General features: G+C 34.9%; 1 protein-coding gene across 1 annotated transcript in view; it reads right to left on the reverse strand.

Annotated features, from left to right (window-relative positions):
• Nucleotides 1-13,017, reverse strand: part of BCO2 (beta-carotene oxygenase 2) — a 28,961-nt gene that overhangs the window by 2,552 nt on the left and 13,392 nt on the right. Inside the window, 1 exon segment of the mRNA XM_036221556.1 lies at nucleotides 216-353. Within this exon segment, the coding sequence (XP_036077449.1) occupies nucleotides 216-353 (138 nt within the window).

The raw sequence follows: 13,017 nt of genomic DNA on the forward strand, positions 1-13,017 counted from the left end.
CGTATCTGTTTCAAAACACAAGAGGGATAGGTAAACACAGTGCTCACTCATACCCAGAATTCTGCGGTTCTTGTGCAAGCAATGTTCCATGACCTTCCCCTGCTGACCTGAATGTTACGAAACTCATTGTGCACCAAACATCATGGAGAACAGCCAATGAAGAAAGTAACACCACTAAAGTTCAAGTCTTAGTCTAATGTCCGTTCATAGCATACCTTTCCATCGGCCTGTTTCACAGCACTGGCTGAAGAATAGGAGAGTGGGCTGAGGTTCTCTCCTTCAGGGGCATCTAAACTGATATGTAAGGGCAAAACAAACCTTCGAGGGAAAGTTTTGGCTACTGAATTATAGGCCTGTTCAAGAGAGAAAAATAAACAGATGAGAAGATTGCCATTCATAGAATAACAGCATGTCCTAATAAATTAGATCCAGTCAAATTTTTGGTATTCCTAAGTAATTGCATAAATAATTTTCATTCATTCATTTATTCTACAAATATAGTACCAACTATAAATGAAGCACTGTTTTAGACACTGGGAATATAGCAGTGAACAAAACAAAGTCTCTAACCTCACGCAACTTATATTCTAGAGGAGAAAGAATGCTAAGAAATAAGAAATAAAATGTTATGTAATTTGTGCCAAATAAAAAAATGATTAGATAGTGCAAGGTCTGATTAGTTATAAATGCCATTAAGAAACATATTGCAGGGTGAGGGACTACAGAGTAACTAGGGGTGCTTCCTTCTTCAGGTTTGGTCAGGATAAAACTTTTGTGTGGAAAAGGGTTGATTTAGCAGGTCTAAGTTGCTCAAACCCTGCACATTACCAAGACTTATTTTCATGACTGGCCCTTGTCTGGCACTTGGAACTGAGCTCTTCCTTGAACTGTTCTGTCAGTATTTTTGCATGCCTGCGGCCTTGAGTCACACTGCACTAATTTGTCCAGAGAGTTTATGCTACCAATGTGGTTTATAATGAATACTTCCTTCCATAATGGGGTGTTGGAGCTTTAGTAACTGAGGTTACACAGATAGAGACTACACATCTATGTGCAGATCCTCAACAAAAACCCTGGACAACAAACTTGGGTGAGTTTTCCTGTCAGGCAACATTTCACACATACTGTCACAATGACTGGCTGTAGAAATTGTTTGTCCTGTGTGACTCTACTGGAAGATACTCTTGGAAGCATACACCTGGTTTCCTTCAGACTTCATTCTCTGCACCTTTTCCATTTGCTGATTGTTCTGGGACTTGTGGGTCTTCCTACTGAATCATCAAAGGGTGCCCTTGGGGACTCCCAATACAGCCTCTATGCGGAGATGATATTTAAGCATGAGATCCTAATAAAATTAGCGTATTTTTTCCAATAATAAAAATATTTTAAGCACATTTTCCTCTCTTAAAATATTGTAAGATGAAGAACAAACTACCATTTCCCCCATATACCTAGCCCATATTATCTCAATCTCATCCAAAAATGTTTTTACTGAGTAAAACCTTTAGTGCTATTTTTAAGTTTCATTAAAACTTAGGTTTTAAAAACTTACTTTTAAATTTAAATAATTTTTTTTCTTTTGCAAAACCACAGCTGAACCAAGAGACTTTCAAAATCATAGGTTAGGTTATGTGGATCAACTGCCCCATTGAGAATAACTAGAAAAGCTAGAAAAAAAGTTTTTCTTGTTGCTCTTTGTTTGTTTTGTTTTGTTTGTTTTATTATGGTAACATTGGTTAATGAAATCCAGTAAGTTTCAGGTGTACAATTATATATATATATATATATATATATATATATATATATATATATATAGCATTCTGTATTCACCACCCAAAGGTGGATTTCTTTCTGTCACCACATATTTGACCCCTTTTACCCCATCTACCTCCCTTCCCTCCGTCGCCTCTATCCTCTGGTAACCACTACTCTATTGTCCATGTCCATAAGTCTCTGTTTGTCCTGTTTGTCTGCTGCTTTTAGGTTTATATCCCACATATAAGTGATATGTGTTTTTCAACTTTTTCTGTCTGGCTTATTTCGCTTAGCATGATTATCTCGAAGTTCATCCAGGTTGTCACAAATGGCAGTATTTCATCTCTTCTTATGGCTAGTATTCCATTGTATATATATACCATAGCTTCTTTAGCCAATCATCTATTGTAGGACACTTTAGTTGCTTCAATGTCCTGGCCACTGTGAAGAATGCTGCCATGAACATCAGTGTTCAAATATTTTGGGGGTATATGTTTTCAAGTTTTTGTGGTGAATAGCCAGAAGAGGGATTCCTGGATCATATGGTAGATCAAATCTTAGGTTTTTGAGGAAACTTCATACTGTTTCCTACAGTGGCTATACCAATTTGCACTCTCACCAGCAGTGTATGAGGGTTCCTTTTTCTCTGCACACTCTCCAACACTTCTTGTTATTTGTCTTGTTGATAACAGCTATTCTAACAGATATGTGAGATGGTAACTCATTGTGATTTTGATTTCCATTTTCCTAATAGCTAGTGAGGTTGAGATCCTTTCATATGTTTGTTGGCCATTTTATGCCTTCTGGGGAGAAGTGTCTGTTCAGGTCTTCTGCTCTCTTTTTTAATGGGATTGTTTGGTTTTTTTGTTGCTGTTGTTATTGAGTTGTATAAACTCTTTGCATGGTTTGGATATTAGGCCCTTATTGAAGCATTGCTTGCAAATATATTTTCCCATTCATATGGTTGTCTCTTATCCTTGTTGATGGTTTCCTTTGCATTAAATCCGTATAATGGTTTAGGTAATAAGGTTATTTTAACTTTGCTGTGCAGAAGCTTTTTAGTTTGATGTAGTACCATTCATTTATTTTTGCTTTTACACTCCATGCCTATGAGGTCAAATTCCTAAAATCCTCTTTAAGTCCATTGTCTTTGAGCTCAGTTCCTATGTTTTCTTCCATGCATTTTATTGTTTCAGGTCTTATATTCAGGTCCTTAATCCATTTTGAGTTAATTTTGGCATATAGTGGTAGACAACAGTCTAGTTTCATTCTTTTGTAGGTGGCTTTACAGTTTTCCCAGCACCAATTATTGAAGAGGCTTTCCTTTCTCCATTGTATGTTCTTAGATTTTTGCCAAAAATTATTTGCCCATATAAAAGTGAGTTTACTTCTGTACTCTCGATTCTGTCCCACTGGTCTGTGTGTCTGTTTCTCTGCCAACACCATGCCATTTTGATTATTGTCACTTCGCAGTATAATTTGAAGTTGGGCAGCCTTGTTCTTTTTCCTCAGAATGGTTTTGGCGATTTAGGCTCTTTGGTGCTTCCATTAAAATCTGATGATTTTTTTGTTCTATTTTTTTTTAAAAAATGCTGTTGGGATTTTGATGGGGATTGCATTAAATCTGCATAATGCTTTAGGTAATACAGTTGTTTTAACTATATTGATTCTTCTGATCTAAGAACATGGAATATCTTCATTTCTTGGTATCTTCTTTGATTTCTTTCCATTTCTTTGTATCTTCTTCTATTTCTTTTCTTGTAGTTTTCATTTATAGGTCTTTCACATGTTTCATTATATTTATTCGTAGGTATTTTATTCTTTTTGTTGCAATTGCAAAAGGAATCATTTTTTCCACTTCTTTTTCTGATGCTTCATTATTAGAGCATAGGAATGCTATGGAGTTTTGAACATTGATTTTGTATCCATGAAATTTTATTGTGTTTCCTTATTGTTTCTAGTAGTGTTCTTGTGGAGTCTTTAGGGTTTTCTATATAGAAGATCATGTCATCTGCAAATAGTGACAGTTTGACTTCTTCGTTTCCTATTTGGATGCCTTTTATATCTTTCTTTTATCTGGTTGCACTCCCTAGAACCTCCAATGTTATACTGAATAACAGTGGCAATAGTAGACAGGCTTGCCTTGTTCCTGATCTTAGAGGGAAGGTTTTTAGTTTTTCATCATTAAATATAATGTTCCCTGAGGGTTTGTCATAGATGGTCTTTATTATGGTAAGGTATTTTCCTTCTATACCAATTTTGTTAAGTGTTTGATCATAAATGGATGCTGTATTTGTCGAAGGCTTTTTCTGCATCTATTGATATGATCGTGTAATTCTTATTTTTTAATTTGTTTATGTGGTATATCACATTAATCGACAGATGAACAGATAAGCAATATGCAGTATGTATATATGTATATATAATATAGATTATTAGTCAGCCTTTAAAAGAAATGAGATTCTGATACATATTACAACATGGATGACCCTTGAAAAGATTATGCTAAACAAAAAGCAGACACAAAAGAACAAATTTTGTATGACTCTGCTTACATGAGTTACCTAGAACAGGCAAATTTGCAGAAACAGAAAGTAGGATAGAGGCTACCAAGGACTGGGGAGAGAGTAAATAGGGAGTTGTTACTTAATGGGTATAGAGTTTCTGTCTGTGATGATTAAAAATCTCTGGGAATGGATAGTGGTGGTGGTTGTACAACATTGTAATATACTTAATGCCACTGAACTGTACATCTAGAAATGATTAAATAGTAAATATCATGTATATTTTACCACATAAAAAAGGGAAATAATGCAGAAAGATCCCATATATCCTTCATCCAGTTTCACCAATGAGAATGTCTTACATAACTACAGTACAATATCACAACTAGGAAATTTACATCAATCCACCAACTTTATTCAGATTTCACCAAGTTAACATGCATTTGTGTATTTAGTTGTATGTAATTTTGTCATGTGTAAATTCATGAAAGACTACCACACTCAAGATACGGAACAGTCCTGTCACTGCAAGGATCCTTCATACTACCCTGTTATAAGGATACAGCTACACCAACTCCCCCACTACTTGACCCTAATGAGAAAATATTTTTATAGTTTTGGAAAGCTATAGAGAGAAAGGTTAATATTCAAGATCTGACTAATAAACCTCTAGCTCTGTCTGTACCACAGTGAAAGAGAGAGAAAAAGAAGAAATAATCCATCCCTTACAGGAACTGTACCATACTTCAAGTGATCTCAGTCCCTATAACGAGAGTAAGAGTATCTGGGATTGATAATGCACCATAGCCATCTGCCAGAAGTAAATGAAAATCTTCTCTAGATTAGAAGAAAATAACATCAACCTGGGTCTCAGAATATCTCTATAATTTTTTAAACACAATATACTGTTTATAATAAAAATTAACCAGCACATGGTTAAGAGAGCAAGATAGTATGATTTTAAAAAATGAGATAAACAACAGATGATAGAAACGAAGCCACAAGGGATCTAGAGAACAGAGTTCTCAGTCTTTAACTACTCTAAATATATTGAAGAAAATTCTCTCAAATTAAGAATTATAGCAGAGAACTAGAAAGTATGAAAGATAACCAAATCAAAATTCTAGAACTGAAAAATGCAATGAGTTCAAGAACTTAGTGACTAGGTTTAACAACAGAATAGACACAACTGAAACCTGCACATAAATGTTTACAGCAGTTTTATTCATAATTACCAAAAATTGAAAACAATCAAGATACCCTTAGATAAGATAAATGAAGCGTACTACATACAACAGAATATTATTTAGCGATGAAAAGAAATGAGCTTTTACACCACTAAAAGACATGAAGTAAACTTAAACCCATATTGCTAAGTGTAAGAAGCCAGTTTGAAAAGGCTACATACTATAAAATTCCAACGATATGACATTCTGGAAAAGAAAAAACTATAGAGACAGTAAAAACACTAGCAGTTTCCAGGAGTTAGGGGAAGTGGAGAGGTAAGAATAGGTGGAACACAGTATTTTTAGGGCAGTGAAATGATCTGTATGATACTATAATGCTGGATACATGACATTATACATTTGTCAAAATCCATAGAACTGTGTACAACACAAACAGTGAACCATAATGTAAACTATGGCCTTTAGTTGGTAATAATGTACAATTATCGGTTCATAAATTATAACAAACATACCACACACACTAAGACAAAATGTTAATAATAGGAGAAACTGGGGAGAATGGGGAAGAGAATATATGTGAACTCTGTACTTTCTGCCTGATTTTCCTTTAAATCTAGAACTTCTGTAGTAAACAAAGTCTATTAGTTTTTTTTTAACCTATGCAGCAAATAGCATACTTCACGATACAATGTTTAAAATTTTTCCTGTCACACCAGGAACCAGATAAGGATGTCAACTATCACCATTTACATTTAATACTGTACTAGAAGTCCAATAAATAAGGCAAGAAAAAGAAAACCAAATACTCTAGAAAGGAAGAAAAGAAACTGTCATTACTTGCATATGATATAATTGTAAGTGTACAAAATCTAAAAGAATCTAGAAATTATTAGAATTTAAAGTGTAATTACAGCATTACTAAATATAAAATCAACAAACAAAAAGCAATTGTATTGCTGTATAGCAGTAGCAACATAAATGAAAGCAAAAGTAAAGAATAATGTCAAAAAATCAAATACCTAGGAATAAATTTAACAAAAGTTATATAAAACTTGTACCCAGAAAGCTATATAACGCTTAAAAAAATTATAGAAGTCCCAAATATATGGATAAAAGGATATACTGTATTTATGTACTAGAAGATGCAACATTGTATAAAGACATTAATTTTCTCTCAAAATGATGTATAGATTCAGTGCAAATGCATTAAAATCTGACAGGTATTTTGTTTTTGTTTTGGGGGGTGGGAAGGACTGACAAGCTGACTCTAGAATTTATATAAAAATGTAAAGGGCCAGGAATGGACATGACACTCACTGCAGAAGAAAAATTAGGAGGACGTGATCCGCTAAGCATTAAGATTTTTTATACAGTGATAATAATTAGAATACTGTGATACTGCCACAAGTTTATATAAGTAGACCAATGTGACGAAATATAGAGTCTAGAAACAATAATACATACATAGATAACTAATTTTTAGAATTAAAAATATAGATAATATAGAAGAATATTTTCATGACTTTAGTATGGGAAGATGTCTAAAACAAGATACACAATGTTTTGAGGATACTCAGAAAAATGGTGCAGTAGAGATGTCCTCGGGTCTCTCTCCTTGAAACAACAATAAGCTAAACATCTAAAACTGAACAAAAAACACCCAAACTGCACACCAGCATGTCTGAGCATGGGATCTGCAAATAAGAGCTACCACAGGACAGAACCCTGGGTATCAGGCAGTGGACTAGGAGAAATAAAGAAGCTGCCTCTAGCAGCCACCTGAGCTCCTTGCAGGAGGAGTAGGAGGGGTGAAGTTGTGGCGACTTCCCTGATCATCCTGTCTGAAAGTGCTGGAACTTCTAGTAGCTGGCAGCAGGGCCCAGTCATCTGGACAGAAAGCAGAAAAGTGGGAAGGGACCACAGAAGAACAACAGTTGATTTTTATAGGCCCTGGTAAACCAGGCTGAACTGCAGCCCCCAACTCCCAACACAGAGGGCCCCTCCACCCATACCCTCTGAGAACGATCACCACAAAGCCCCAGGGGAATCTGAACAAATGCTACCGAAACTGTTGCTAACAGTGACAGGGACTGAAACTGAGAGCAGCAACTGTGATTAAATATCTACAAGAAAATAAGACAGACATTTAGGCTTTATATAAAGCAGGAATACAAGAACCTTAGACACCACTTACTGGAAACCAAAAGAAAAGTGCCTTATTTTCAGCAGTCTAAGGAGAGACCTTTATATAATAAATCTTCATTCTGGAAAAACAACAAATTACACTTCCATTAATTACCAGGCAGGGAAATAATTTATTAAACACCATGAACATCACCAACATGACAAGGCATTGCAGAAAGAAAGAGAAAAATCTCCAGAAAATAAGCTTACAGATATAGAAATATGTGACTTAAATGATAGAGAATTCAGGATGGTACTTCTGAAAAAACATAATAAGATCCAAGATAAATCAACAATTTCAGGAATTGAAACAAACAACTGGATGAGCAGAGCAAGGAGAAATGAAACTCTCAAAAGGAACCAAATAGAATTTCTAGAGATGAAGAACTCACTACGAGAATGGAAAAAGGAAATAGCAAGTTTAGGAAGAAGAGTCGACCAAATGGGGGAAAAGATCAGTAATATCAAAGACAGAAATCTAGAAATTATGCAGGAAAAAAAAAAAAAGAGTGAAACCGAAGAATGAAAAATAACAAAAGAGAAATACAAGAACCAGTTGATAGCATCAGGAGAGGAAATAAAAGAATAATCGGCATTACCAAAGGTGAGGAAAAGGAGCAGGGACTAGAAAGCATTTTCAGACAAAGAGTGGACCAGAATTTCCCAAATCTAAGGAATGAACTGAAGCATGGAATTCAAGAAGTCAACAGAACACCCAATAATCTCAACCCAAAAAGGTCTTCACCAAGACACATTGTATTAAAGTTATTGAAAATCAATGACAACGACAGAATTCTCAGGGAAGCCAGGAAAAAGAAGATGGTAAATTATAATGGAAAACTCATTAGATTATCATCAGATTTCTCAGCGCAAACCTTACAAGGCAGAAAGGAATGGGATCAAATATTTAAACTATTAAGTGAAAGAACTACCAGCCTAGAAGAATGTTTCCAGCTAAGCTCTCCTTTACATATGAAGAAGAAATTAAGACCTTTGCACACATACAAAAATTGAGGGAATTCTCCACTATGAGGCCTACACTACAGGAAATACTGAAAGGTGTCAGCTCATCTAAAACAAAATAACAAAACAAAACAAAAAATACATAATTAGGAGTAAAGTGACTATCAGACAAATAGAAGCAGAAGAGTGCAACCCTTACTAAGAACAGGGCATTATAAGCTTAAATGATAAGGAGAGAATTGCTATAGCAAGATAGTAATGAATGTTCAGCATACATTGGGACAAACAGAGACAACAATGACTGGAGAAGGGAAGATTCAAAGATCCAAATTCGCAGAGGGAAATGGAGATAAGGCACACGCAGAAGAAAATAGACGACTATAAAAAAATATATATGTGTGTGTATACACACACACACACACACACACATAACTATCCTTTACATATTCATAATGGTGACTACACACTAAAGATTGAGAACCAAAGTATATAACATAAAACAAGAAGAACCAGCGGCAAAAGCCACAAAAGCCAACCAAAATAAAGAAAACAAAAATACAAGGATGAGGAAGCAATAGAAACACCAAGCTACCAGAAAGCAAAAGATAAAATGGCTATAAGACCTCATATTTCAATAATCACCCGAAATGTAAATGGACTGAACTCACCAATAAAAAGGCACAGAGTTGCAGAATGGATCAAGAAACAAAACCCAACCATATAACGCTTTCAAAAGACACATCTCATCTCCAAAGACAAATATAGACTCAAAGTGAAAGGGTGGAAAATGATATTTCAAGCAAATGGCATTCAGAGAAAAATGAGAGTGGCAGTACTAATACCGGACGAAATAGACTTCAAAATAAAAAAGGTAAAGAAAGATACTGAGGGACCTTCATAATGATAAAGAAAATCTTGCACCAAGTATACTTATTAATAACTTATTAATAACTGTGTTCCCCATCTGGGGCCTCAAAATATATAAAGCAGTTACTAACAGAACTAAAGGGAGAAACAGACCAAAACACTATCATAGTAGGGGACCTAAATACCCCACTGTCGCATATGGAAAGATCATCCAAACAGAAAATCAATAAGGAAATAACATCTTTAAATAACACATTAGACCAACTGAACATAATTGACATTTACAGAGCCCTCCATCCCAAAACAGCTGCTTATATATTCTTCTCTAGTGCATATGGATCATTCTCAAGAATCAACCACATACTGGAACACAGAAATAGCCTCAACAAATATAAGGGGGTTGAAATCACGCCAACCATATTCTCTGATCATATGCTTTGAAGCTAGAGATCAACTGCAAAAAGAAATCAGGAAGAACCACAAACACGTGGAGATTAAAAAACATGCTACTGAAGAATAACTGGGTCAGTGAAGAAATAAAAAGGGAGATCAAGAGATACATAGAAATGAATGACAATGATTGTACAACATATCAAAACTTTGCAGTTGTGGCAACACCAATAATAAAAGGAAAGTGCATGTCATTACAGGCCTACCACCAAAAGCAAGAACAAGCCCAAATAAACAACCTAACACTTCATCTTAAAAACTACAAACGGAAGAACAAATGAGGCCTAAAGTTAACAGAAGGAAAGAAAGCGTCAAAATTAGAGCAGAAATAAATGAAATGGAAAACACAAAAAAAAAAGCAATAGAAAAAATAAATGCAACAAAGAGCTGGTTCTTTGAGACGGTTAATAAAATTGACAAACCCCTGGCTAGACTCACTAAGGAAAAAAGAGAAAAAACACAAATAAACAAAATCAGAGATGAAAGAGGGGAAATTACAACTGACATCACAGAAATACAAAGGATCATGCAGGAATACTATGAAAAATTATATAATAACAAATTTAATAACCTAGAAGAAATGGATCTTAGAAAAATATAATCTTCCTTGACTGAACCAAGAAGAGCTGGAAAATCTAAATAGACTGATCAGCAGTATGGAAATTGAAATGATCATCAAAAAACAACCGAAAAGTCAAAGTCCAAGGCCAGACGGCTTCACCAGTGAATTCCATCAAACATTCAAAGATTTAATACCCGTTTTTCTCAAACTCTTCCAAAAAATTGAAGAGGAGGCAATACTTCCCAACTCATTTTATGAGACCAATATTACTTTGATACCAAAACCTGGTAAAGATAACACAAAAAAAGAAAACTACAAACCAATATCTCTCATGAACACAGATGCAAAAATCCTAAATAAGATACTAGTGAACTGAATACAGCAACATATTGAAAAGATAATACACCACGATCGAGCGGGCTTCGTCCCAGAGGCACAGGGGTGGTTCAACATACACAAATCAATTAATGTGATACACTACATAAACAAATTAAAAAAGAAGGATAACATGATCATATCAATAGATGCAGAAAAAAGCCTTCGACAAGGTAAAATATCTATTTATGATCAAAACACTTAATAAAATTGGTATAGAAGGAAAGTACCCTAACATAATAAAGGTCATCTATGTCAAACCCTCAGCCAACATTATACTTAATGGTGAAAAACTAAAACCTTCCTTCTAAGAAGAGGAACAAGGCAAAGCTGTCTATTATCGCCACTGTTATTCAATATAACATTGGAGGTCCTAGCGACTGCAATCAGACAAGAGAAAGATATAAAAGGCATGCGAATAGGAAACAAAGAAGTCAAACTGTCACTATTGGCAAATGATATGATTTTCTATTTAGAAAACCCTAAAGACTCCACAAGAACACTACTAGAAACAATAAGCAAACACAGTAAAGTCTCTGGGTACAAAATCAACTTTCAAAAATCCATAGCATCCCTATACTCTAATAATGAAGTATCAGAAAAAGAAGTGGAAAATAATTCCTTTTGCAATTGCAACGAAAAGAATAAAGTACCTAGGAATAAATCTAACAAAACATATGAAGGACCTATATGATGAAAACTACAAGACTCTATTAAAAGAAATTGGAAAAGATACCAAGAAATGGAAAGATATTCCATGTTCTTAGATTGAAAGAATCAACATAGTTAAAATGACCTTATTACCTAAAGCGTTATACAGATTTAATGCAATCCCCATCAAAATCCCAACAGCATTTTTTTAAAGAAAGACAACAAAAAAAGTATCAGATTTGTATGGAAACACAAAAAACCCTGAATTGCCAAAGCCATCCTAAGAAAAAAGAATGAGGCTGGAGGCATCTCTCTGCCCCACTTCAAATCATAATACAAAGGAACAGCAATCAAAACGGCATGGTATTGACAGCAAAACAGAAACACAGACCAGTGGAACAGATTCGAGAGTCCAGAAATAAACCCTTATATATATGGGCATATAATTTTTGACAAAAAAGCCAAAAACATACAGTGAAGATAGGAAAGCCTCTTCAATAAATGGTGCAGGGAAAATTGGAAGACCAGCTGCAAAAGAATGAAACTAGACTGTTATCTATTACCACACACCAAATTTAACTCCAAATGGATTAAGAACCTGAATATAAGACCTGAAACAATAAAATGTATAGAAGAAAACATAGGAACCAAGCTCAAAGACATTGGACTTAAAGAGGATTTTATGAATTTGACCTCAAAGGCAAGGGAAGTATAAGCTAAAATAAATGAATGGGACTAGATCAAACTAAAACTCTTCTGCTCTGCGAAAGAAACCGTCAACAAGGACAAGAGACAACCATCCAAATGGAAAAATATATTTGTAAGCAACACCTCCAATAAGGGTCTAATATTGAAAAATATACAAAAAAAAAAAAAACTCATACGACTGAATAACAACAAAAAAACAAACGATTCAATCAAAAAATGGGCAGAGGACCTAAACAGACATTTCTCCCTAGAGGACATACAAATGGCCAACAAATATATGAAAAGATACTCAACATTGCTAGCATTAGGGTAATGCAAATCAAAATCACAGTGAGATACCGTCTCACACCTGTTAGAATAGCTAAATCAAAAGAATGAGTAATAACAAATGTTGAGAGTATGTGGAGTAAAAGGAACCCTCATACACTGCAGGTGGGACTGCAAATTGGTACAGCCACTATGGAAAACAGTATGGATGTTCCTCATAAAACTAAGAATTGATCTGCCATATGATCCAGCAATCTGTCTACTGGGTATTTACTCCAAAGACCTGAAAACCCATATTCAAAAAGATATTTGCGCACCAATGTTCATAGCAGCATTATTCACAGTGGCCAGGACATGGAAGCAACCGAAGTGTCCTACGATAAATGATTGGCTAAAGAAGCTGTGGTACATATACACAATGGAATATTAGCCATAAGAAGAGATGAAATACTGCCATTTGCAACAGCATGGATGGACCTCGAGATAATCATGCTAAGTGATATAAGCCAGACTGAAAAAGTTGAAAATAACATGATATCACTTA

The sequence above is a fragment of the Rousettus aegyptiacus genome, unplaced genomic scaffold (genome assembly GCF_014176215.1).
Source record: "Rousettus aegyptiacus isolate mRouAeg1 unplaced genomic scaffold, mRouAeg1.p scaffold_m13_p_5, whole genome shotgun sequence".
In the NCBI taxonomy this organism is placed as follows: Eukaryota; Metazoa; Chordata; class Mammalia; order Chiroptera; family Pteropodidae; genus Rousettus; species Rousettus aegyptiacus.